This window comes from Neophocaena asiaeorientalis, unplaced genomic scaffold (genome assembly GCF_003031525.2).
Source record: "Neophocaena asiaeorientalis asiaeorientalis breed wild unplaced genomic scaffold, Neophocaena_asiaeorientalis_V1.1 scaffold23, whole genome shotgun sequence".
Taxonomy (NCBI): Eukaryota; Metazoa; Chordata; class Mammalia; order Artiodactyla; family Phocoenidae; genus Neophocaena; species Neophocaena asiaeorientalis.
In genome coordinates, this window is record NW_020175047.1 from 1,418,393 (window position 1) to 1,445,362 (window position 26,970).

General features: G+C 39.3%; 1 protein-coding gene across 5 annotated transcripts in view; it reads right to left on the reverse strand.

Moving 5' to 3' along the window:
- Positions 1-6,900: 6,900 nt before the first annotated feature.
- Positions 6,901-26,970, reverse strand: part of PRCP (prolylcarboxypeptidase) — a 73,178-nt gene continuing 53,108 nt past the window's right edge. For 3 of the 5 annotated variants that reach the window (XM_024763578.1, XM_024763579.1, XM_024763580.1), the window contains exons 8-10: positions 18,005-18,169; positions 16,881-17,068; positions 7,554-8,302 (exon numbers count right to left, since the gene is read on the reverse strand). In XM_024763578.1, coding sequence (XP_024619346.1) covers positions 8,086-8,302; positions 16,881-17,068; positions 18,005-18,169 — 570 coding nt within the window. In that variant the 3' untranslated portion in view covers positions 7,554-8,085. Of the gene's footprint in view, positions 7,279-7,553; positions 8,303-16,880; positions 17,069-18,004; positions 18,170-26,970 lie in introns of those variants that run through there. The other 2 variants (XM_024763582.1, XM_024763581.1) reach the window with 2 other exon arrangements.

Below are 26,970 nucleotides of genomic sequence, written 5' to 3' on the forward strand. Positions count from 1 at the left end.
TCTTTCATCTCCTTTGCTGGGTAAAACTTGAGGAAAGGGCCTTAAATTATAATGGAGAAGATTTAGGTTAGACTAGAGTTTCTCAACACCAACAATATTGCCATTTGGGGCCAGACAATTCTTTGTTGTGAGAGGCTGTCCTTTGCACTGCAGGATGTCCACTAAATTAGACGCCATTACAACCCACCCCCTCCCCCCCACACACACATACACATCGACTTGTGATGACCAATAACATCTCCAGACATTGTCAAATGTCCCTGGGTGGTAAAATTGACACCAGTTGAAAACCACTGGCTTAGACCTAAAGAATAAACTCCCGCAGGTGAGGGTTTTGTGGCATCAGAAAAGGAGACAAAACAGGTAGTGTAACTGACCATGAGTTCCTTAGAGATAAAGCAGATGATTTACTTTACTGTTTTATATTGTACCTTCCATTCTGAAGGTAGATGATTAACTAATTGAACTGACATCATGATAACATATGAAATGTCCCCTGTCGACTGTGAGATTTCTGAAACAAGAATAATCTGAGAGCCTGTGTCAATGAAAAAGGAGGCCATTTATCAAATCATCTGGCTATTTCCACTGTACTGCACTTATTCAAGGGCATTTACCATACATCCTCAGTGTCATAGCACCTTACATATCACCTGAGCAAAAAGTTTCACTTGGAGTTTAATATCTTGGAGTTATTGATGGATGGTTTTCTGCACGCCTTTCTTTGGCTCTTTGCATCTAGATTTCAGGGGCTACAAAACAAAGAAAAGCAGTTAAAACCACTCTCCCAAAGCTAAGGAGGAAGTTTGTTAGCAGATGCAAACATCACTGCATAGAAGCACCTGATTCCCTATCTCTGCTCTGTCTCCACATGGCTGGTGAGCTGCCACTGGTCCCATAGTTCATCTGTGAGCCAAGTAGGGTAATAGTAGATACAAATGTCTGAGTAGATTCAGAAGCAGTTTTTCAAACTACTTCATTTGTGTTACAAAACATCATTCTTCCCCTTATTCAACTATCTACAATGACATTTAAACTGGCCAACGAACATCTATTCAGAAAAATTTTGACTGAGAGTGTTCCTCCAGACACTATAAAATCCATATATTTCTAGATTAAGTCAGATCAGCAAATACACACACACACCAAATATATATACATACCAGTAGTATATTTCATTAGCTCATTACAGTTTAATCATTATACTTTGGTGTTATGACTTTCCTTTATACTGAAAGGTCATATAAGAATGAATACAGTGAAATTTAGCAATATGTATAGAGAAATTGAAAATCTTTTTCATTATATTACATTTTTCCACTTTGAGGCTCTTTCAGGAAGTTCCTGCCTGGGACTCTCCAGGCTGACTGATCTTAAGTACAGTGTGAACTGTTTGACTTTGTTTTCCTCTTTGTAGATGGCTGATAAAAAGCTTAGAGCCAAATTTTCTTGGCCTCTATCATCAGGAAATGTCTAGAATTCCAGGGCAGCATTTCCCAGTGTGTGTTTGGCAAAGCATTAGTTCTTAAATGTTGTTGAAAAAGGGGTTCGAGATCAAATAAGTTTGGGAAATGTCACATTCTTATTGATTTCACAATGAACGTGGCATATCAAAGTTTTGAGAGATTCTGTAGTAAAGATAATCTGTTTAAATTTATTTTAACCATATTCAAACAGTTTGATCATGTACCTCTTTTTCATGTAACACCCACTTACATCTGGCCTTACTAGTATTCTGTGGAAACTGATAAATGCTGCTTTATGATTTGCATTCCTAGATAAATTTTACATCGCTATCCCTTTTAAATCTCTTCTGTCCCACTTATGCTGTGCTTACTGTATATCTTTAGATCACCTGAAATCCTTTCAGAACCAGGTGTGACAAAAATCTTAAAATAAATAATAAATAAACACATGAGCTGTATGACCTTTGTCAAGTAACTTTCACATTCCAGGCCTGGGTTTCTTTTTAAGAAGACGTTGGGGATAGGAATTTATTGATTTTATTTATTTATTTTTGCTGTGTTGGGTCTTCATTTCTGTGTGAGGGCTTTCTCTAGTTGTGGCAAGCGGGGGCCACTCTTCATCGCGGTGCACGGGCCTCTCACTATCGCGGCCTCTCTTGTTGCAGAGCACAGGCTCCAGACGCGCAGGCTCAGTAGTTGTGGCTCACGGGCCCAGCCGCTCCGCGGCACGTGGGATCCCCCCAGACCAGGACTCGAACCCGTGTCCCCTGCATTAGCAGGCAGATTCTCAACCACTGCACCACCAGGGAAGCCCGTGGGTTTCTTATTAAAGACGTTAGCCATGTTAAACACACATGTAGAACTAAATGATCCCAAGACTGCTTTTCAGCTCTGCAACTGTATGTGTCTCCACTATTAGGCAGCAAAATCTGTTAGAACCAGCCCTTTCCTTCACCCCCTTGCATTGAAAAGTGGCTCCAGAGAAATCTATCCACCTGAATGGCTATTTCTAGTCAGTGTTCTATTCCCACCTAACATCAAGGCAGAGTTATATTCAGCTCCCTTGATAAAAAGTGCCAGGCTGATGGAGTAGGAGAGGGAGGCTGGGGCATGAGTAGTTGAAGTGAGGGGCAATCAGTGGGTCCAAGTTTTAGAGGTTTTGAGTACTTGGAGACCCAGGGAAGCCCAGGGCAGGAAGTACATTCCAAAATCCAGGGGAGCCCAGGGCAGGAGGTCATGTGAGCACATCAGAGCTGTGAAAGATCCTTGGCTATAGAGATGGACAGAAATCTTGGCCTTTCGACCCTGGAAAGTACCCATTCGTATAAATTTACCGAGGGCCTACTGAGACCAGCTGCCCAGCGCCATGCCATTACTAGATGCTGATTACTAGAAGAAGTAAGGCATAGTCCCTGCTCTCAGATAGGTAATCAAGTTGATCTGGGCTTTGAAGGATGCAAAGAAGTTTGCCAGTGAAAACACATTGGAGGGTAGTGATAAGAAGGGAATTAGACAGAGAAGCAGTATTTTATTTTATTTTTTAAAATAAATAAATTAATTTTTTATTTTATTTATTTTTGGCTGTGTTGGGTCTTCAGTGCTGTGCACGGGCTTTCTCTAGTTGTGGTGAGCGGGGTCTACTCTTCGTTGCAGTGCGTGGGTTTCTCATCGCAGTGGCTTCTCTTGTTGTGGAGCACAGGCTCTAGACCTGCGGGCTTCAGTAGTTGTGGATTGCAGGCTCCAGAGCGCAAGCTCAGTAGTTGTGGTGCACAGGCTTAGTTGCTCCGCAGCATGTGGGATCTTCCCAGACCAGGGCTTGAACCTGTGTCCTCTGCAGTGGCAGGCGGATTCTTAACCACTGCGCCACCAGGGAAGCCCAGGAACAGTATTTTAGAATAACAGAAATTTTTGTGTTTGAAGTGCAGGTTATTAGGAAAGTCAAAGGCAGCAGTAAGAACAGGAAATGAGTGCAGAGAGGTAGATCCCAATTTTAGCAAAGGCTGTACCAGGGATCAAGTGATGGGTTGGCTCAGTGGAGTCAAATGTACTACAGTTGTAGGAGAATTAGGATGTTTGGGGTCTTCTTAAGAATGTATTGTGGTAAGTACAGTATAGTAGCAGCTCCTGAAGTATATTTCCTGAACACTAGTTCCTTGAGCTCACATCCCATGCTTTGATTACCATCTATTGACCATGGATCTCCAGCCCAGACTGGGTTACAGATCTTTACATCCAACAGTCCTACTTGACGGCTAGCTCCACTTGGTTATTTCAAAAGTATATAAAACTCAGCATGACAAAACTGAACTCATAATCTTCCTGCCAAACCTGGTCACCCAGTGGGGCTTTCTTTCCAGTTTATGGCACCACCATCTACCCAAGCACACAAGTCAGAAATCATCAACCTTGACACCTCCTGCCCAACTCATATCTCATATAAAACTCATCACCAAATCCCACTGGCATTCCTTACCAAATCTCTCTCAAATTCATCCACTTCTCATTTCCACTTCTACCACCCTAGTCAAAGCTCTCTTTCTCTTACTTGGACAACTGCAACTGTGGCCTCCTATATTACATGCTTACCCACTCCAATACACTCTCCAATTTATAGCCAGAGTGATCTTTTTAATGAAAATCTGTCCATGTCACTCCCCTGAATAAGGACAGTCGACGGTTTCTCATTCCTTATAAAGACTCCTTATCATGGTCTACTTGAATGAGCTTCCTCCCTGCCCAGGTCTCCAGATTCATCTTATGTCACTTTCTCTGTGGTCATGTGGTCATCTTCTGTCCCACACAGAGGCCTTCTTTCAGTTCCTTGAGTATACTACACTCAGGGCTTTTGCACATGCCGTTTTCTCCACTCCTCTTCTAGCATAGCCCCCATTTACCGTTTAGATAACCTAAAACATCACCTCTCAGAACAGCATTCTCTTGCTCCCACAGACCAGCTCAGACTATTCCCTGCTAAATTTCCTAATAACACCACTCTTCATAACACTTATAATTGCACCCTCTGTCTGTATAATTTGACATTTCGTGCCTTCCTCCCACTGGAATGTAAACCTCATTAGTAGAGACACTGTGTTTGCTTTTTCACCATTGTATCTTCCAGGTTCCAGAACAACATCTTATGCCTTGTAAATGCTCTATAAGTAAGAGCATTTCTGTAAGCAAAAGTTGTATTCTTTTTTTTTTTTTTTGCGGTACGCAAGCCTCTCACTGTTGTGGCCCCTCCCGTTGCAGAGCACAGGCTCCGGACGCGCAGGCTCAGCGGCCATGGCTCACGGGCCCAGCCACTCCGCGGCACGTGGGATCCTCCCAGACCGGGACACGAACCCGTATCCCCTGCATCGGCAGGCGGACTCCCAACCACTGCGCGATCAGGGAAACCCAAAAGTTGTATTCTTGATCACCATTTCAGAAAGTCACACTGCATATTTACAGATTAAAAAAAAAAACTACTTAACTTTAACCCATCATTTTCCAACCTTGCTTAACTATGGATCTTTCTATTACATAAGTCATTGGCATTTTGTTGGACATCTATGTTCCAAGAAACACTGTTTGATAGATATACACTGAATTGCTTGAGATACTCTTCCTCCACCCTCATCCTAAATAGTGTGTCTCTGAAGCCATGCGTTTATGATTTTATCCCTCCCTAACCATCTGAGAGTTGTGGGCTTGCAAGATGGTGCAGCCTCAGGGGCCTGAGGACACCATTCTGGGAAGTCGTCACAGGCCTTTTGTGAGCAGAGAAGAGGAAACTGATCTGCAGAGATGAAGCAGCCATGGGAAAGGAAGCGTTCGGCAGGGCTCCTCTACTCAAATGGGATCAGGTAGGACAACAGGAGTGAGGAGAACTGAAGGCACATGGCTTGTCTGAGGAAATTCAAATGCAGAATTCTCTTAACTAGTGGTGCTCAAGGTGTGATTCCCCAGCGTCATCTGTAAACTTGTTAAAAATGCAACTTCTCAGGATCCACCCCAAGACATATTATTACAAACTCTGGGATGGGGCTCAACAATCAATGTTTTAACAAGCCCCTCGGGTAATTCTGATGCACATGCACACTTTAGACTGCTAACCAAACTACAAATAAGAGAAGCACATCGTATGCACTGGTTGACAACTGGTGACCTCTGCTGTAAGCGAGAGAAAGTAGCAGTCTTGACTTTTAATGACTTTCTAGACCCTAATTCCATTCTTTCACAATTCCTCGTTACCCAAGTCCCGTAGCTATTACTACATAGCTTCAATAAATTCCCTCTTTTGCTTAAGTTGGTTTAATGAGGTTTTGTTGCTTGAATTCAAACAAAGATTTAAGCTACACCAATAAAGTGAAAGCAACAAAACAACAACAAACAAACCTGGATGCAAAGCTGGGTTCTGCTAAAAATGAGCTGTGAGGCCTTAGACAAGTCCCTTCTCTGTGGGCCACAATGCCATCACCTATGAATGATGTGGTTGGACTGGATGACATCAGAGTTGCCTTCAGAACTTTCTAATACACTAGACTAGACATTGGCGCCTCTGGATAATCTCTTGACTCTACAGATCCCTTAAGAAAGATCTCTAAATTTCTTTAGTTCTGCCCATTGACTCTAGGTAGTTAGAGTAACAAAGACACAGAATAAAAAACACTTCAACTCTCTGTGTCTCTCTTTCCTGGTCTTCAAAAGCATCATCTAATAATTAGAGGGATGCTTTAAATAAGGCTTATTTGATGCTTCAATTATTTTTCAATTTAAAATTAAATTTTAGCATATTATAATTAGGCCAACTTTAGTTAAGGTTGCTATCTGTCATGAAATGTACATAGAAAAAACATGTACATAAAAAAGTCATTTTTTGACAACTTTTCTCATCACAAAAATGCAACTCATCCAAACAATCAATATTAAGTGAAGTGGCAAAGTATTTTAAAGATTTTAAGTAAAAAAGGTTTCAATGAAAATATCCTAAAATCAATATAGCCTAAATAGTAAGAATATTCTCCATTAAGCCCATAAACCCTGCATTATATAACTTCTTAGTTGACAAAGAATAAAAACTAGTATTGTCTTGACCCTTAAATTCCCACCCCAGCAGACTTTTCTCTGATGCTGAAATGAAAATAGTGACCAAATGCTTTGATGGACAACTTATCACAATGAGAAGTGAAGGCTTCCGAAACCAGACAAAGATTTTTCTGTATCTCCCAGATGCCAGGGAAAGTAAGGGGAATATTTCAGTCTCCCACCCAAGAATGAACATTATATCTGCATCTTATAAAAAAAAATAAGTGCTTTAGAAATACTCAAGCTCAAGATACAGTTTTTAAAAAGCAGAAAATGTTCCCAAGGCAGAGTGAAAAAAAAAAACTGAGAGAAAATAAAAGGAAACAAGGGAAAAGAAATCTTTCAACAGAGTAGAAACTGTTAGTCTCTCTGTCCCTGAAAGGTTTTGATCCAACCCTATTTGTTATCCTAGAAAAGCTCTTCTGAAGAAAGGTCTCAGTGTAAGAACTGCTTGAAAGAAGCCAACCCCTTGGAAATAGGAACGGCTCAGCCATTTATTAATGTCAAATATGCTGCCTGCATGAATTAGTCAGCTTGTCTTTTGGAAGCCATACAGAAAAGTTCTTGTGCACCTGCCTCTTAGTGTCCTGACACTTCTGGCTTTAATGACAGCATAACAATCACCAGAAAATAAAATTAAAAAACCAAAATGCTGAACATAATTATATTTTACCTTCTGAATAGCTGATTCATCAGTTTTTAAAGGCTTCTTACTGAAGTATCATCAGTAACCACAGAATATAACCTGCTCAGATGTAAAAAGAAAAGGAAAACAGAGTCATTTTCCTAAACTGGCAAAACCTGACCAAACTACCACAAAACTGACCTCAGAAACAAAGAGAAATGGAGCAGAAAAAGGCCAGATTTCTTACTGGCAGTACCATGGTGGCAAATATCCCAGAACTAAGAAAAGCTGCCAAATAGAAGAGAGAAAATTAAAGGACTTTACAAAAACAGCCAAGCCCAGTGCACACAGCATTCCCAACAGCTGGAGTGAGCTTCAGAAGCAACACACAGGTATAAGGTCCAGCCCTATTCTTTATTTACAGCACAGTTCAAAGTCATTAAATCAAGCACAAAAGAAATGGTTCCCATTTCCTGGTTTGGCACTGGATATCCTTCCTACCAGCTGCAATTACATCATTTTTATCCATCTTCTGCTTTTCCTTTTGGGAAAGTAGAGGAGGGGCTAGTGACAAATGGGCCAAAGAGACTTCAACTTCGAAACCAATAAATCCCTGCTTTCAGAGAAACCAAGGAAGTGACTCCCCCCTCTTGTGAAAGGCAGTCAATACTCTGCTCTAGTTATCAAGGCCACTGATGGTGTGGGAAAGCTGTCATGAAGAGATTCTTCCTGGAGGTGGCACAAAGATGGCAAGGACTCAGGTCATTGGATGGCTGCTATCACCACCATCACGTTCTCTTCTATCTCAACCTTCACCACACCAAATCTAATAAACAAGGGAAAGTAATTATGTACAGAAAACCAAAGTGAATGGAAGTGTGGGTGGAATGAACTTAAAAGAAGAAACTGAAAATGATCAAACGTTACTCAGTGCATCTTTCTCAGACTTGCATAGAAATCTTTGATCCACTGCTTCATGTGTCTCACTTCCAAGGAGCGGGCTAATAGCACAGTGACGGGATCAAAGGCATTGTTGGCTCGAAGATCTAGATGATGTGCTCCCTCTGGGATGACGATCGCAAGTAAGGTGTCTGTAATATCCTTAGTTACTCCACCTCCTGACCATGGGTCTATTTCACCATTGCTAAGTGAGGGAAAGAAAAAAAAAAAAACAGATTATTAGTTTTTTATATCTATACAAATATAAGATAGGAGAAACCTACTATATGCATAACACCTAAAATTATAAGCTTATAACCTGGGGGATTTGATCTGAGGATTTAATCTGTCATATAGAAAGGTGCTTTATCCTGGAGTTTGACAATATTTCTGCAAGCAGGTACAGAAATAGGACCAGAGAAGACTGAAGGTGATGCCCCATGAATCAACCTAGATTGTACTGGGACTTGGAATTTAGAAGACTGAATTCCAATCCTGGCTTCATCACTCAAAAGCTGTATGACCTTACACAAGTTACCTGACTCAGTCCCCTTATCTGTAAAGTAGAGTTAACAAAGCCTACCTCATAAGGTTGCTTCAAGGGTTAAATCAGATGCTACATGTGGATATGTTTAATAAGTGTCAGGCACATAGGAGTCCTTCAATTAAAGCCAGTCTCCTTCTTTCCTAAGACCCAAATACCAAAGTGATAAAGAAAATTTTCCATATTTAAAAATGTTAATTATCTCTTGGCTCTTTAAAAAAACAAACCATTTTTTTAAAAAAATGTCCCTCTTAGTATAGTACTTTGGGAAATAGGGCGGTAGGACTGAAAAAATTGCTCTGAATCTAGAATCAGAACTTTTGGGCATTACTCAAGATACTCATTTTACATTAGCTTTAAAATTAAGGAAATGCTATTAGGTTATTAGTCCTGGCTGGTTCACACAACACATTTCAGAATGATATAAACAGGATCAGTTATTGAAACAGGATATTTAGTTTAGCTGAAAAAAAAGCCAATACAAACACAGACAGCATCCCTAATAATATTTGTTAACAGCTTTGTTGAGCTATAATTCATCTCCCACAAAAGGGACACTTATATCGTACAAATCCAATGGTTTTTAGTGTATTCAGAGATGTGTAACCATCATCACGATCAATTTTAGAACATTTTCATCACCCCCAAGAGAAACCTATACTCACTGGCAGTCAAATCCCCATTCCCCTCTACTACTTCCCCTCACTCTCAGCCCCAGGCAACCACTAATCTACTTTCTATCTCTATAGATTTGCCTATTTTGGACATCTCATATAAATGGAATTATATAATGGGTATTTTCTGTGATTGGCTTCTTTCGCTTTGACATATTTTCGTTTCATCCATGTTGTAGCACGTATCAGTACATTTTTCCTTTTTATTGCCAAAAATATTCTATTGTATATGGATATGCCACATTTATTTATCCATTCATCAGATGCACATTTGTGTTGTTTCCACTTTTTGGCTATTATGAATATTACTCCAATGAACATTTGTGTACAAGTTTTTACATGGATGAATATTTTCATTTCTTTTGGGTATATAACTAGGAATGGAATTTCTGGGATATATAATGACTTAACCTTTTGATGAACTGCCAAACTGTTTCCCAAAGTGACTGCTCTATTTTATACTCCCACAAACTACATCTGAGGGTTCTAAATTCTCTGTATCCTCACCAACATTTATTAAGTGTCTTTTTGATTATAGTCATCCTATGTGGGTGTGAAATGGAATCTCATTGTGGTCTTGATTTGCATTTCCCAAATGACTGATGGTATTGAGAATTTTTTTCATGTGCTGATTGGCCTTTTGTATATCTTTTTTGAAAAAAATGTCTACTCAGATCCTTGCTCAATTTTAAATTGAATTATCAATTAAATCATTTGATCCATTTTGAGTTAATTTTTTTGTATAGTATGAAATAGGGATCCAGCTTTATTCTTTTGCCTGTGAATATCCAGTTTTCCCAGCATCATTTCTTAAAAAAAAACCTATTCTTTCCTCAATGAATTGTCTTAGCATTCTTGTCAAAAATCAATTAACCACACAGATAAGGGCTGACTTCTAGACTGTCAATTCTCTTCCACTGATCTATATGTCTATGTTTATGCCAGTATCACACTGTATTGATTACGGTAGCTTTATACAAAGTTTGAAATCCAGAAGTATGAGTTCTTCAAATTTGTTCTTCCTTTTCAAGATTGATTTAGCTATTCTGGGTCCCTTGCATTTTTAGATGAATTTTAAGATCAGTTTGTCAATTTCTGACTGGTTTAAAGTTTACAAAGCCTTTCATATTTGACCTCACATTATATCAACCATTGAGATAGGTTTAATTACAACTCGTAGAGATGAGAAAACTAATGCCTAGTGAAGTTAGAAGGCTTACTCAAATCAAGCCTCTGAGATACAAACTCAGATCTTGTAAGCCTATTCCAACGCTCATTTTATACTACACGTTGCATTTCATGGACACATGATTGCTGTTGGAAATCAACAGCGCATACCATCTTGGCTTGTGTGGTGCAGAGTAAGAAGAGCACAAACTTCGGGATCAGACACACCTGGGTTCCAGTCCCAGGCCTGCCTCTCATCTTCCTAATCTCATGGAAGCTTAGATTCCTCAGGATATAACAGGGACTGAAACAGCTGGATTTAAGTACCTGGCCCATGGTAGGTATTAGGTCACTTTTCCCTGTACAGCACCTCTTGGTATGTCTATCTATAAATCACTTGAAATCACTTACAGAACATTTTAATGTGTGTTCTGACATTTGTTTAATGCACATTCTATTTTGCTGATATTGTTACAAAGCCTGAAATAACAAATCTTCAAGGTCATATTATCAGACATATGAAATTATTTCCATAATTTGCATAATCATTTAAGAAAAACCCTATCATCTATAAGTACGATCTATACACAAATGACTATCAAATAGTATCTTTAGCCAGGACCTTTCCCCTAAACTTCAGGACCAATATTCAATTATATACTTGACATTTTTACATGGCAGTCTAACGAGACATCTCAAGCTTTCAGGTCCAAAACAGAGCTCTTTATACTCTCCAACTCCCAACCAGCCCTGCGACTATCTTCCCAACCTCTGTCAATGGCAACCTTATCTTTCCAGTTGCTGGGCCAAAAACTTGTTACTTTTTAATCTGTCTTTCATATCTAATCTGTTGACAAATTCTGTCAGCTATAAATTCAAATATACCCAGAATTTGAACTCTTCTCACCACCCCACTGCCACTGCTCTGGTCTAAGTCACCCTTATCTCTAGCCTGAAGAGCCTTTTTTTTTTTTTTTTTTTGCAGTACGGGGGCCTCTCACTGTTGTGGCCTCTCCCTTTGCGGAGCACAGGCTCCGGATGAGCAGGCTCAGCGGCCATGGCTCATGGGCCTAGTCGCTCCGCGGCATGTGGGATCTTCCCAGACCGGGGCACAAACCCGTGTCCCCTGCATCGGCAGGCGGACTCTCAACCACTGCGCCACCAGGGAAACCCAGCTGAAGAGCCTTTTAACTGATCTTCCTGCTTCTACTCTTGTCTCCCTGCAATCTATTATCAATACAGCAACCAATTTGATGCTGTTAAAATCTGAATCAGATTCTGTCACTCCTCTGCTTAAAACACTCCAAGTTTTCCCATTTCCTTCAGAGTAAAAACCAAACATGCAGGACCTACAAGTCTCTAAATGATCTGGGCCCTTGCTGCCTCTCTGATTTCATCTCCTGCTACTCTCTCCCTCCTTAACTCCACTCCAGCCACACTGACTTTCTCACTGTACCTGGAGGAGAACATGCTGGGACATTTACCTCTCAAGGCCTTTGCCTCTGCTTACCTCTCTGCTTGGAGTATTCTTAGCCCACCGAACTCGTGGCTAGCTAGCTCCTTCCTCCACATCACTATTCAAAAGTCACCCCTGGGCTTCCCTGGTGGCACAGTGGTTGGGAGTCCGCCTGCCGATGCAGGGGACATGGGTTCATGCCCTGGTCCGGGAGGATCCCACATGCCACGGAGCTGCTGGGCCCATGAGCCATGGCCACTGGGCCTGCGCGTCCGGAGCCTGTGCTCTGCAACGGTAGAGGCCACTGCAGTGAGAGGCCCGCATACTGCAAAAAAACCCCAAAAAAACAAAAACACAAAAAGAAAAGTCACCCCTTGGTGAGGTCTTCCTTAGTCACCTCATCTAAAACTTCAAACTTCTCCCCACCCCCACCAAGATTTCATAACCCTCTTCCCCTTATTTTTTTTTTTTCCCTTAGCGTTTATCTCCTTCTAACATGCTTATAAGTGCTATCTTGTTCATTATCCATCTCTCAAACTAGAACTCCCCAAGGGCAGGGCTTTTTGTCTGTTTTATTACTGTATCTTCAGCACCTGGCACACAGTAGGAGCCATACAAATATTTACCGAATGAATGAAAAAAGAATGTATGTAGTTATTTGTGGCCTTACATCAGATGCCCTACACAAAAGAGATCTATAAATACACACATGCAAGTTTAGGAACATGTAAGTCACTTCAGTACTTTTCACATGGGAAAGCAGAGTTCACCTAAGTGATTCATATAAATATAGAGAGACTGACCTTCAGCTATGTGTAATACTGGCAAGAAACAATGAACTAAGTCAGCAGACCTAAGTTTTATACCCTAGTAAGTCACATGACTTTGGGTAAGTCACCTGACCCCTCTGAACCTCAATTCTCATGTGTATTACCAAAAATATTTTTTTTAAAGATAATGCCCCTCACTCACAGAGATATTGTGAGGCCCAAGTTGAATAATATATGTGGAAATAAGGTATAAACTATAAAACACATGAATGTGCAGCATTATTATAGTTATTATCATATTCTGTAAGCATAAGAAGTGTTAATACTTCTGAGAGGTAAATGAATAATGAAAAGGGATGCAATAGCATTTCTCACAGAAATCTGGTCAGAAAACTAATGCAATCAATTTTGTAGGTAAATGTACAAATTAAAAAAGAAATAAGCATTTAGGTATGTTAAATACATGTGTATCTGAAATACAAGTTTAAGACCCCTGTTCTACCCTCACCACACTTTTAACCACATTTTTCTTCTTAAAAAAATTAATTCAATTGCAACTTAACAACATCATTCTTGGGGAAAAAAAATCACTCCAAAAATGTACTTTTTTTGGCGGGTTTTGTTAAAAACAAGAGGAAAAACTCACATGCAAAATAGGAGCCTTAGTTTTCAACTATGAGATAAATTTTTAAAGTAAACTACACAAGGAGTTGGATTCTCTTAAGTGAACAAATGGCCTTTATCATTATTGCAATTTGACAGGACCAACCCAGATAGGAAACTCTCCATTATTTGCAAAACAAAAAAGCTATCCCAACAGCCACATAATAAGCAAACTGCATTTGATTTAAAAGGTCATCTGAATCAGCCTAGTGGCTTAGCAACAGTGTTTGGAGTTGCTGAGAGACCTAAGATGCACATGGACTTGAATTTCTTGGTTCTAGACATGTGAAAGCTAAACCAGTCACTGGGAAATTTACAGGAAAAAAAAATACTGGCTTTCATGAGAGAATCTAGATGCCTGGATAAAATTCCCAACAGTGAGCCTCACTTAATTGCTGGCAACAATTAATTTGCCTGAGAAATGATGTTAAAGTAACCAGCTTCTCAGAGACTCCTTTTTGAATTTATATTTAAATAACTGAAAATGACCATTTGTAAGATAATTTCTTACCAACTGGAGTTGGGGAAAAAATAAATCCTTCTAACAAAACCACTGTGGAATAAGAAAATTGCTGAAATGGAACTATTAATAGCTACTATTAAATCCTCATTCATTCAACACATTTACTGAGTGCCTACTATGTGTCAGGTACTGACTGGGTACAGGTGACTTAACCATGAACAGACAAAACCTCTGCCCTCACAGTGCTCACTTCTATGATAATCTATCTATTCCTCAAAGTAACTCTGGCAGGTAGTCATTATTTCTAACTCATAAAAATTGGCAATTTGCCTGAGGTCACGCAGCTAATTCAGGGTAGAAGCAGAATGGCACCCAGGTCTCCCTGACTTCAAAGCCCAAGCTCTTAACTGGCAAATCTCTAATCCAACCATTAAAAACAGACTGAATTTTCTAACTAGAAAAGCAGTCACAGTTGGATTTGTGTGAGGTGACTTGAGAGAAGCATGAACATAAAATACACTTTCCACATGGTTCCTTGGACATTTTCTTACTCATCAACCAGTAATGTTTTCTAGCTGATGGTCACTAAGTAGACAGAACAGACACACCTAAAGCTGCTCTTTTACTTTCAGAATATGCTTTCTTCAGAAAAGCAGTAGAATTTTGAATTTTTAAATAACTTAAGTTTTACATTGAATTCTTCACACCTAGCAGCATATGGGAAAAGATTTCTTTTTAAAAGTAGTCTTGCCACTGCACAAAGATAAACCAGCATTTTCATATAGTTCTGCCTTTAAACTTTCACATGCCTCTGAAGCCTTTCTGAGCTTTATATCATTCCTCATCCTTATCAAACATATTAGGCATTCACTCTGTGCCAGTCACTGTAGCAGGTGCTAAAGGCACAGAGATGATTAAGACAAAGTCTCTGTCTTTGAGAAGTTTACAGTCTCATGGGGCAGATAGAAACACAAACAGATAATTTCCACACAGGGCGCTAAGGGACAGTCACAGGCCTTAGTGGAGCTAAGTGTGTGGGGGAAACCTAACCTCCCTGGAGGTGTCAGGGAAGGTTTCTTGGAGGATGCCCGAGCCTTAGGAAAAAGAAAAAAGGGGAAGGAAAGGACATTCAGGGACAGATAAGTCCCCTGTTGGCTAGAAGGTAAAGTACAGGCTGAGAGTATACTTCCATTTATTCATTCAACGTACATTTTTTGAGCATATATATTTGCTAGGTCTGGGCCAAGTACTTCACTAGGTTAAATTTTTTAAGCATCACAACAACTCTGTGGGTGATTTTACAGAAGAGAAAACTGAGGGTCAAAGAGCTTAAGTAATTTAAGACAGCTCATTCTGCCTTTGCACAACTCTGTTAGGAAGTCCTTTCTTACGCTGAGCTAGAAGTTTTTAACACTGAGCCATAATTTCCACCTACTGGCTTCAGTTCTACTCCTCAACCTTTTTTCACAAAATCTATCCTTTCCACCGATGATGATGATGATGATAATGATGATGATGACGATTGTTATTTTGATACCCTAAGGAAAACAGTATAAAAGGACAAATGGATCACTAAAATACTCATCTGTAATGGTTGAATCCAATAAAAAAGGATAATGTATTTGACGAAAACTCAGATATTAAAACCTTTATACAAGGATTTAAAGACTCCACTTTACAATTCAACTTGAACTTCAGCTTTGAGCTTACAGCATCGGCATGCTAGAGAAATCCATACAAATACTACTTGGAGGTAAGGTCCTAAAGAAAAACAAGAACATGACAAAGTACTTCCTCCTCTGAGGCAACAAGATGACCTTGGACACCCAAGGCTTATACGTAAGCCTTTTTCAGTCCTCTCAGTCCTTTCATGTTTTCCTGATTTCAAACATCCTAACTTGGCAGTTTCCTTAAATACCTTAAATATACTTATTTGCTCAACTGTCACTTCATAAGGTTGAGATGAAAAGTATAGTTTTGCAGACTCCTATTGAGGACAAGGAAAACAATTTCAGGAAATTAAAAAGAATCTTTAAGTTTTCCATATAGTGGGGGCAGGTACCCTACTGAGTGAGAAAATAGCATGAACCCAATAAGACAGAGGCTCTTTTGCAAAATGGGCAGTGCCACTGGCCTAAACCCAGAGAGTGATCCTTCAGTCAAAACAGCATTCCTCACTCCTAAAAGCTATTGGCCATGTCTAGAAGGTCAAATGTAACTCTGTTTAAAAGAGTTTGTAAAAGAAAGACATTTACAATTTAAACAATAGGTCCAGTTTAAGGGATATGTACAGGTATCTCTCTACTATCTCCATATAGATTTGGGGAAATTTTTAATCAAATGGTTGCTATTTTAATAACTAACAACCTAATATTCAAGCCAAAACATGGAAATTTTGAAGTTGCAATCAGACACATAGAGTCTACTCAATTAACTCCAAAGTGAACCAATACCAAATATGACACTACTAGTGCAGCAGTGTAACAGAAGAACAAACATGGGTTTTGTAGTCAGACACACCAAGGTTGCAAACAAAGCTGGATGAGTTTTGGCAAGTGACTGCTCACAGTGACCTTCACTTTTCTCCTCAGTAAAAAAGGGACTATAAAAACTGCTTCCAAGGGTGTTGTGAGAATTGAATTAAGTAATTTATTTAAAGTGCCTCATACAGTGCCTGGGACAGAACAGAGTGGGCACTTCAAAAGTGTTTGTTAAATATATATTAAACTTTTTTATTATCATTGATAACAATAGTAACACAAATTGAGAACAACAGATGATGCTTCACTTTGTGTTGGAGAGTATTTTTTTAATATTTTAACTTTGTTGCTGTTGTTTTTAAGCCTTTAAGCATACTGGTAATAGAGCAAAAATTCATATCACCTCTCAGCATCCTCTGTCTTTCAAGCAGTAGAAAAACATGATGGATACCACTGCTGTATTCTATATTGTTGTAACTGTGCAGCATTTTCCTGGTTCTCTTTTCTCAGCTATTCTAAAAATGTCTCCGTCAACCAAAGTTTTCTTTGGATCAGCAAAAATTCACCTGAAAATGATGTTCGTGTGCAAACTGATGTTTTTGCCTCCATACATAGTAGGGATCCAAGAGGGCCTTGGTTTCACACCCCACTGTTTAAAACAGTCATCAGAAAATTCCTTAAAGTTCCACGAGTGAGGTTCGAACATGTCATCAATACCATTAGAACAGAAGGGCATGACCATTTCTGTGCAGGTCTGAAAAAGCAAACCAGGAGAGATTCCAGTGAGAAGATGAGGCATAAAATGTTAAAGAAATTGACCAAGGTCATACAGCTTGTAAGCAGTAAAGCCAGGGTTTGAACTCAAGGAGTCTGGCTTCAGAGCCCCTGTTCTTTACGCCATACCACCTCTCATTATTCCTGGAAAGGCTCAGCTGAGAAGTCACAGAAGTTGGGGCTATACATTTCTTCTTTGCAAACTGCTTCATTTCACATCTATTATCATATTTAATCCTCAAAACAACTCTGGAGGAAAGTATTACTATTATTATTACTAGTCTCATTGTACAGATGAAGGAATGAATGGAGGCTCAGACAGAATCTAGTTAGACTCCCCCTTCTTTTCTGTGTCCATAAAATGCTACCTTTATAGGACTTACCAAGATCTGTTGTAACATTAGTTTAGTTACCTATCATTTCCACCAAGCTATATTTGATGATTAGATCGTATCTCATTTACCTTTGTGTCTCTGGAGCCTAGAAAAGTGCCTGACTTGTGGTAAGTACTCAGAATATATTTTGTGATGATTAAATACCAAACTGAACTAGTATATATAGTATATATAAGACAGATAAACAACAAGGTCCTACCCTATAGCACAGGGAACTATATTCAATGTCCTGTGACAAACCATAATGTGAAAGAATATGAAAAAGAATATATATATGTATAACTGAGTCAATTTGCTGTACAGCAGAAATTAACACAACATTGTAAATCAACTTTACTTCAGTAAAATAAAAAAATTGGTATTTAATGAATGTATGAGTGAAGAAACTTATCCATAGTCTCAAAGTATACGGTAATAGAACTCAGATTTGGATCCAGGTGATAAAATCTTGCAAATTCTCTGTTATAGCACAACCATATCAGTGAAAAGTAAGTTCCACTTGGGGAAATATACACACTTACCTGATAGCTCCAACCCAGGGCTCCCAGACTGCTGGTTGCTGTCTCTGATATATTCAGGCATCTTGCCTGGCCCGAATAATTGTAATATACATTCAGAGCTTGGAAAATATTCTGCAGCAGCCATGTATCAGATACATTGGGATTTTTCAAATACTGGCACACTACCTGTCATTTTAGAGAGATAAAAGGGAGAAGAGTCGAATATAAATATAAAATTACAGTTTAATAAAACAAAGAAGAAATATGAGTTTGATTTGACCATAAAACAATCTTAAGCATCTAACGGCATTGCCTGACGATTTCTATCTATTGCATATAACCACCTTCATAAATGAATAAACCTTTCAAATTACTCCCCAAACTACAGAAATAAACCAAAGTCATTTGCATGGTATGCAAAGTCCTCCCCACTTACCACTCTAGGTTTATCTTCTGCAGCCTTTGCTCCAGCCTAGCAAAACCATTCCCACCACACCAACTTCTTTCCCTCCTCACTGCCTTCGCTCACACTGAAATGCCCTTTTCCCACTCCACTATTGCCTGGCAAACACCAACTCATCTTCTTCAACGCAGCTCAAGTGTCACCTCCTCTATGAGGCCATTGTTGCCTATGCCCTCAAGTCAGGGAGAACTAAATCACTCCCTTCTTTGTGCCTCCTCATCCTGTGCTTATTTCTATCAGAGCTGATACCGCACTCATTTGATTCCAGAATGTCTCCCTTGGTACTTAGCAAGGCATCTGGCAGCTAAATGTTTACTGAATGAATGACTATATTTTTATGAAAATGCAAAATTTATGAAATTTCTTTTGGAAAAACTACACCAAGCTCCTACATCTGTAACATTATAAGAAGCATATCAGGCAGCTCCCCAGTTCAAAATACTCCTAACACTCGACTATAATCAGAGCTAAAAGTCACAGGTAATACTTGGGGTTGGGAGTGAAGGCAGGACTGACTAGTCAGGGACATGGGGAAATTTCAAGGTTATGAAAATATTTCTTATCTTCATAGGGGTCTGGACTATACAACAAACAACACACAATTTGTATGTAAATTTTACCTCAAAAAATTTATAAACAAATATTGAACTCTAGATAGTGATGTTAAAGCTGAAGTATACAGTCTATATTTCATTTATTTCTGCTCTAATCTTTATTTCTTTCCTTCTACTGACTTGGAGCTTCACTTGTTCTTTTTCTAGTTCCTTGAGGTGTAAATTTAGATTGTTTATTAGAGACTTTTCTTGAGGTAGGCATTTATCACTATGAACTTCCCTCCCAGAAGTGCTTTTGCTGCATCCCATAAATTTTGGTATGTTACATTTCCATTTTCATTTGTCTCAAGGTAGTTTTTAAATTTCTCTTTTAATTTCTTCTTTGACCCACTGGTTGTTCAATAGCATGTTGCTTTATCTCGAAATATTTGTGAATTTTCCAGTCTTCTTTGTGTAATTTATTTCTAGATTCATACCACTGTGGTTGGAAATGATGCTTCATATGATTTCAATCCTCTTAAATTTACTAAGACTTGTTTGTGGCCTAACATTTGATCTATCTTAGAAAATGTTCTATGTGTACTTGAGAAGAATGTATATTCTGTTTCTCTGAGATAGAATGTTCTATAAATATCTGTTAAGTCCATCTAGTCTAACGTGCTGTTTAAAATCAATGTTTCCTTATTGATTTTCTGCCTGGATAATCTATCTATTGATGTTAGTGGGGTATTAAAGTCCCCTACTGTTCATGTACTGCTGTCTATTTCTCCCTTTAGGTCTGTTAATATCTGCTTTACATATTTAGGTTCTCCTATGTTGGGCACAAAGCTATTTACAAATGTTATATATTCTTGTTGAATTGACTCCCTTATCATTAAGTAACACACTTTTTTGTATATCATTATAGTCTTTATTTTAAAGTCTATTTTATCTAATATAAGTATAGCTATCCCAGCTTTCTTTTGGTTTCCATTTGCATGGAATATCATTTTCCATCCCTTCACTTTCAGTCTGTTTGTGTCCTTACATCTAAAGTGAGTCTCTTATAGGCAACATATTGATGGTCTTGGTTTTTTATTCATTCAACCACTCTATGTCTGTTGATTAGAGAATTCGGTCCATTTACATTTAAAGTAATTATTAATATATATGTGCTTATTGCCATTTTGTTCATTGTTTTCTGGCTGTTTATGTAGCTCCTCTAGCTCTTTTCTTTCTTTGTCTCTTGCTCTCTTCCTCTGTGGCTTGATGACTTTCTTTAGTGGTATGTTTATATCCCTCTCTCTTTATCTTTTGTATATTTACTATAAGTTTTTGTTTTGTGGTTACCATGGGGCTTACATATAACAATTTATACCGATAAAAGTCTATTTTAAGTTGATAACAACTTAAGTTTGATCCCACTGAAAAGCTCAACATTATTATTCCCCCATTTTATAATTCTGAAGTCACATTCTACATCTTTTTCTCTTGTATATCCTTAACAAGTTACTGTATTCATAGTTATTTTTACTACCTTTGATTTTTTTGGCCTTCATACTAGTTTTGTAAGTAATTAATCCACTACCTTTACTATATATTTGCCTTTCCAGTGAGACTTATTCTTTCATATGAGTTCTTGTTACTACTTAGTGACCTTTCTTTTCAGTTTAAAGAAGTACCTTTTAACATTTCTTATAAGGCTGGTTTAATGGTGATGAACTCCTTTAGCTTTTGCTTGTCTGATAAACTCTATCCCTCCTTCACTTCTGAATGATAACTGCCAGGTAGAGTATTTTTAGTTGAAAGGCTTTTTCTTTCAGCACCTTACATACTGTGTCCTTCCCTTCTGGCCTGCAAAGTTTCTGCTAAAAAATCTGCTCATAGTCATGGGAGCTCCCTTGCCTGTAACAAATTGCTTTTTCTTGTTGCTTTTTAATATTTTCTCCTTGTATTTAACTTCTGACATTTTAATTATAATGTGTCTTGGTATGGGTCTGTTTGGATTCCTCTTATTTGGAACTCTCTGGGATTCCTGGATCTGGAAGATTAGGGAAGCTTTCACCTATTATTTCTTCAAATAAGATTTCTGCCCCTTTCTCTCTCTCTTCTCCTTCTGGGAACCCTATGATGTGAATGTTAGACCACCTGATGTAAATGTTAGTCTATAAGTCCCTTAAGCTATTTTCACTTTTTTTCATTCTGCTGCTCTGACTGGATAAGTCCTACTGCCCTGTCTTTGTGTTGAGTGATCCTGTCTTCTGTTTCATCTAATCTGCTGTTGAACCCCTCCAGTGTAATTTTTTTCAGTTATTGTATTCTTCAGCTTTGTAACTTCTATGTGATACTTTTTTTATATTTTCCATCTCTTTGCTGAAATTCTGTGTTCATCCATTCTTGCTCCCCAGTTTGGTGAGCATCTTTATGACCATTACTTTGAACTCTTTATCAGGTAAATTAATATCTCTCTCATTAAGATTTTTTTCTGAGGTTTTATCTTGTTCTTTCATTTGGAATATATTCCTCTATTTCTTCATTTTGTTTGACTCTCTGTGTTAGTTTCTATATAATAGAAAAAACCACCTCTCCCAGTCATGAAGGAGTGGCCTCGTGTAGGAGATGAACCTTGTTGTTCAACCCTGCCTTAGCTCTTGGGTGTCTTTCAAACCTTTGTGCTTATCCAAGCAGCCTATTACATTTTTAATAACTCCAAGTAGTTGAGGACATGCCAAAACCTGTCAGCATCCCAAAAGGGAGGATCTTAGCCCTTTCATTCAGGATGACTAGAAGCCAGACCCTCAAGCACTAGCTTTTAAAAGTATGCAAATATATACAGTGCTGTGGGACTGCAAGCATAAGCCCTGTTGGCCACCAGAGTCAGGTGATCTGGAAGTGTCCACTGGGCAGTCACAAAAAACAGGGCTCCAGATGAGTGTATAAGCTCTTTTCTAGGTGATATCAGCAAGCTGAAGCAAGGCAGAGGGAAAGCACCAAGATGGCATCCGTGGGCTACATCCCTTAAGAGCAGCTTTGCAGGCCACTAAATACGTGTTAAACCTGAAACCTGCCCCTCAGGCAGAAGCTCCAAACAAGCAAAGAAGTCTCCTTCACAAAAAGACTAGGGGGTGTACCTCAGTCTACTGTCTATGCAGTGCCCTGAGGGTGGCAGCCTGACAAGAACCAGAGCTCCAATAGCACAGTCCCATGGGACTCAGGAATGTAAGACCCACCCACCCCCAGCCACCAGAGCCAGGTGATCAAGGGGTGTCCCCTGGGTGGGAGCCACAAAAACTGGGGTGCCAGACATAAAAGCCAGGGCACCAGACACATGTAAAGCTCCCCTCCAGGAAACACTGCAGTCTGGAGCATGGCAATAGAAAAAAAATTAATAAAACTAAGACCTGGATTTTGAAAAATAAAATTAGCAAATCTTTAGCCAGAGTGACCAAGAAAAAAAGAGAGAGAACTCAAATAAATAAAATCAGAAATGAAAGAGGAGATACTACAGATACTACAGATCCTGTGTATTTCTGATACTACAGAAATACAAAGGATCATAACAGAGTACTATAAACAATTATATGTCATCAAATTCAACAACCTAGAAGAAATGTATAAATTCCTAGAAACATGCAGCCTATCATGACTGAATCATGGGGGACTTCCCTGACAGTCCAGGGGTTAAGACTCCACACTTCCACTGCAGAGGATACAGGTTCAATCCCTGGTTGGGGAATTAGGATCTCACATGCTGTGCAGTACAGCCAAAAAAAAAGACTGAATCATGATGAAACAGAAAATCCAAACAGGCTGAATACTAGTAAGGAGATTGAATCAGGAAACAAAAACCTTCAAAGAAACAAGAGTCTAGGACCAGATGGTTTCACAGGTGAATTCTACCAACATTCAAGGAAGAATTAATATCAATCCTTCCTAAACTCTTCCAAGAAAATAGAAAAGGAGGGAACACTTCCAAGTTCATTTTACAAGGCCAGAATTACCCTGATACCAAAACTACATAAGAATGCCACAAGAAAAGAAAATTACAGGCCAATATCCCTGATGACCATAGATGCAAAAATCCTCAACAAAATATTAGCAAACCGAATTCAATGATACACTAAAAGGATCATACACCGTGATCAAGTAGGATTTATCCAGGGAAGCAAGGATGGTTCAACATCAATAAATCAGTCAATGTGAACCACCATATTAACAAAATAAAGGATAAAAATTAAATGATCATTTTAATAGATGCAAAAGAAGTATTTGACAAAATTCAACTTCTATTTATGATTAAAAATAAAAACTCTCAACAAACTGGGTACAGAGGGGACATACTTCAACATAATAAAGGTTGTATATGACAAGCCCAGAGCAAACATCATACTCACAGTGAAAAGCTGAAAGCTTTTACTCTAAGATCAGGAACAAGACAAGGATGCCCACTCTCACCACTTTTATTCAACATACTATTGGAAGTCCTAGCCAGAGCAATTAGGTAAGAAAAAGAAATAAAAAGGCATCTAAATCTGAAAGGAATAAGTAAAACTACCTCTATATGCAGATGACATGATATCATATATAAAAAACCATAAAGGCTCCATCAAAAAACTGTTAGAGGAAATTCCCTGGCAGTCCAATGGTTAGGACTCCACACTTGCACTGCAGGAGGCATGGGTTCGATCCCTGGTCAGGGAAATAAGATCCCACAAGCTGTGTGGTGTGGCCAAAAAAAAAAAACTGTTAGAAAATTCATGAATTTATTAAGAAAAATCAATGAATTCAGTAAACTTGCAAGAAACAAAACCAACATACAAAAATCTTCTGTGTTTCTATATACTAATAATGAACTATCAGAAAGAGAAATTAAGAAAACAATCCCATTTACAATTACATCAAAAAGAATAAAATAGGGCTTCCCTGGTGGTGCAGTGGTTGGGAGTCCGCCTGCCGATGCAGGGGACATGGGTTTGTGCCCCGGTCCGGGAGGATCCCATGTGCCGCGAAGTGGCTGGGCCTGTGAGCCATGGCCGCTGAGCCTGCGCATCCGGAGCACTCCGCAGCGGAAGAGGCCACAGCAGCGAGAGGCCCGCGTACCACCAAAAAAACAAAAAAACAAACAAACAAAAAATAAAATACCTGGGAGGAGGTATTTTAGACATGAAAGACCTACATATTAAAAAATACAAGACATTGGGTTTCCCTGGTGGCGCAGTGGTTGAGAGTCCGCCTGCCGATTCAGGGGACACAGGTTCGTGCCCCAGTCCAGGAAGATCCCACATGCCGCGGAGTGGCTGGGCCTGTGAGCCATGGCTGCTGAGCCTGCGCGTCCGGAGCCTGTGCTCCGCAACGGGAGAGGCCACAACAGTGAGAGGCCCGTGTACCACGAAAAAAAAAAAATACAAGACATTAATGAAAAAATTGAAGAAGACACAAATAAATGAAAATATATTTAATGCTCATGGATTGGAAGAATTAATATTGTTAAAATATACATACACAAAGCAATATACAGATTCAATGCTATCCTTATCAAAATTCCAATGACATTTTTCACAGAAATAAAATTAAAAATTCTATAATTTGTGTGGAACCATAAAAGACCCCAAATGGCCAAAGCAATCTTGAGAAAGAACAATGGTAAAGGCATCACACTCTCTGATTTCAAACTATATTACAAACCTCTATTAATTAAAACAATATGGGGCTTCCCTGGTAGTGCAGTGGTTGAGAGTCCGCCTGCTGATGCAGGGGACACGGGTTCGTGCCCCGGTCTGGGAAGATCCCACATGCCATGGAGTGGCTGGGCCCGTGAGCCATGGCCGCGGAGCCTGCACGTCCGGAGCCTGTGCTCCGCTACGGGAGAGGCCACAACAGTGAGAGCCCAGTGTACCGCAAAAACAAAACAAAACAAACAAACAAAAAAACAATATGGTACTGGCATAAAAACAGACACGTAGATCAATGAAACAGAATAGAGAGACCAGAAATAAACCCATGCATATATGGTCAATTAACTTATGACAAACAAATCAAGAATATACAATGGGGGGCTTCCCTGGTGGCACAGTGGTTAAGAATCCGCCTGCCAATGCAGGGGACACAGGTTCGAGCCCTGGTCCGGGAAGACCCCACATGCCGCGGACCAACTAAGCCTGTGTGCCACAACTACTGAGCCTGCGCTCCAGAGCCTGTGAGTCACAACTCCTGAAGCAACAAAAGCCAAAATAAACAAGTGGGATTTCGTCAAACCAGAAGCCTCCTGCACAGCAAAGGAAACCACCAACAAATGAAAAGGCCACCCACTGAATGGGAGAAAATATCTGCAAATCATATATCTGATAAAGGGCTAACATCCGAAATATATAAAGAACTCATACAACTCAACAACAACAACAAAAAATCCTATTAAAAATGGGCAGAAGATCTGAATAGACAGTTTTCCAAAGAAGACATACAGATTGCCAACAGTTATATGAAAAGATGCTCTACATCATTAATCAAAAGGAAAATGCAAATCAAGAGTACAATGAGATATCACCTCACATCTATTAGAATGGCTATTATAAAAATGACAAGTGTTGGCAAGGATGTGAAGAAAAGGGAACCCTATGCACTGTTGGTAGGAATGTAAATTGGTACACCACTTTGAAAACAGTATGGAGGCTTCCTCAAAAACTTAAAACTAGAAATGCCATATAATCTGGCAATTCCAATTCTGGGTATTTACCCAAGGAAAACAAAAACACTAATCCGAAAAGATATATGCATCTCCATGTTCATTGCAGCATTATTTACAATGGCCAAGATATGGAAACAACCTAAATGTTCATCAACGGATGAATGAATAAAGGAGATATGGTACATGTATACGATGGAATATTATTAAGCCATAAAAAAGAATGAAATCTTGCCATTTGTGACAACATGGGTAGACTTTAAGGGCATTATGCTAAGTGAAATCAGTCAGACAGAGAAAGGCAAATACTATATGATCTATCTCTCTTATATGTAGAACCCCCCCCAAAAAATTTTTTTTTTTTTAATTTAAAAAACCATGCTGGGACTTCCCTCGTGGTGCAGCGCTTAAGAATCTGCCTGCCAATGCAGGGGACATGGGTTTGATCCCTGGTCTGGGAAGATCCCACATGCCGCAGAGCAACTAAGCCTGTGCGTGAAAACTACTGAAGCCCATGCACCTAGAGCCCGTGCTCCGCAGCAAGAGATGCCACCGCAGTGAGAAACTCGCGCACCACAACAAAGAGTAGCCCCCGCTCGCCGCAACCAGAGAAAGCCCCCGTGCAACAACGAAGACCCAACACAGCTAAAAATAAATTAATTAATTTATATGTAAAAAAAAAGAAAGAAACAGAACTGAACTAAACTGAAAGCTGCAAAAACCTATCAAGCCTAAAGCAATAAGGAAATGCATGTTGAAGAGAAAAGGCAAAAGATTGTTTTGCTATTCTGACAACTCTCAATTATTCATGGTAAGTCAAAAATACCTAATTGCATAGCCCTTTTCTCAGAAAGTGTTCCTGAGAAATACGCCAATTAGAAATACTCAAGAATATATGGAAATCAAGAACCAATCATAGAATTTATTAAACTATCTAATGCCAACAGTTGATCAGCATTCTTTCCTGCATGTGGACACCCCCACTAGACTTAGCTCTTTCAAAATGCAGCACAAAACTACAGAGTAGACCCATGCAATGCAGAGAAGAGCATTATGTTCAAGCACAGCATGGTAGATGAGGCTGGGTGACAGTGCAAGCTGGGCAGGGGGAGAAGGGAGTGCTGATATGCAGCAGCAAGTGGCCTAATACTCTCGAAGAGAACAGTAACAAGTGAGTGTGACTCACATGCTGGCATCAGATCCCCTCTCAGAGCTAGAACACTGGGCCTCTGTCAGGCAAAGAAAAGGAGTCCCTATGAATAGCCATCTCTGCAAACAGCAGTTACTGTCACTCCCTAAGAGACACAAG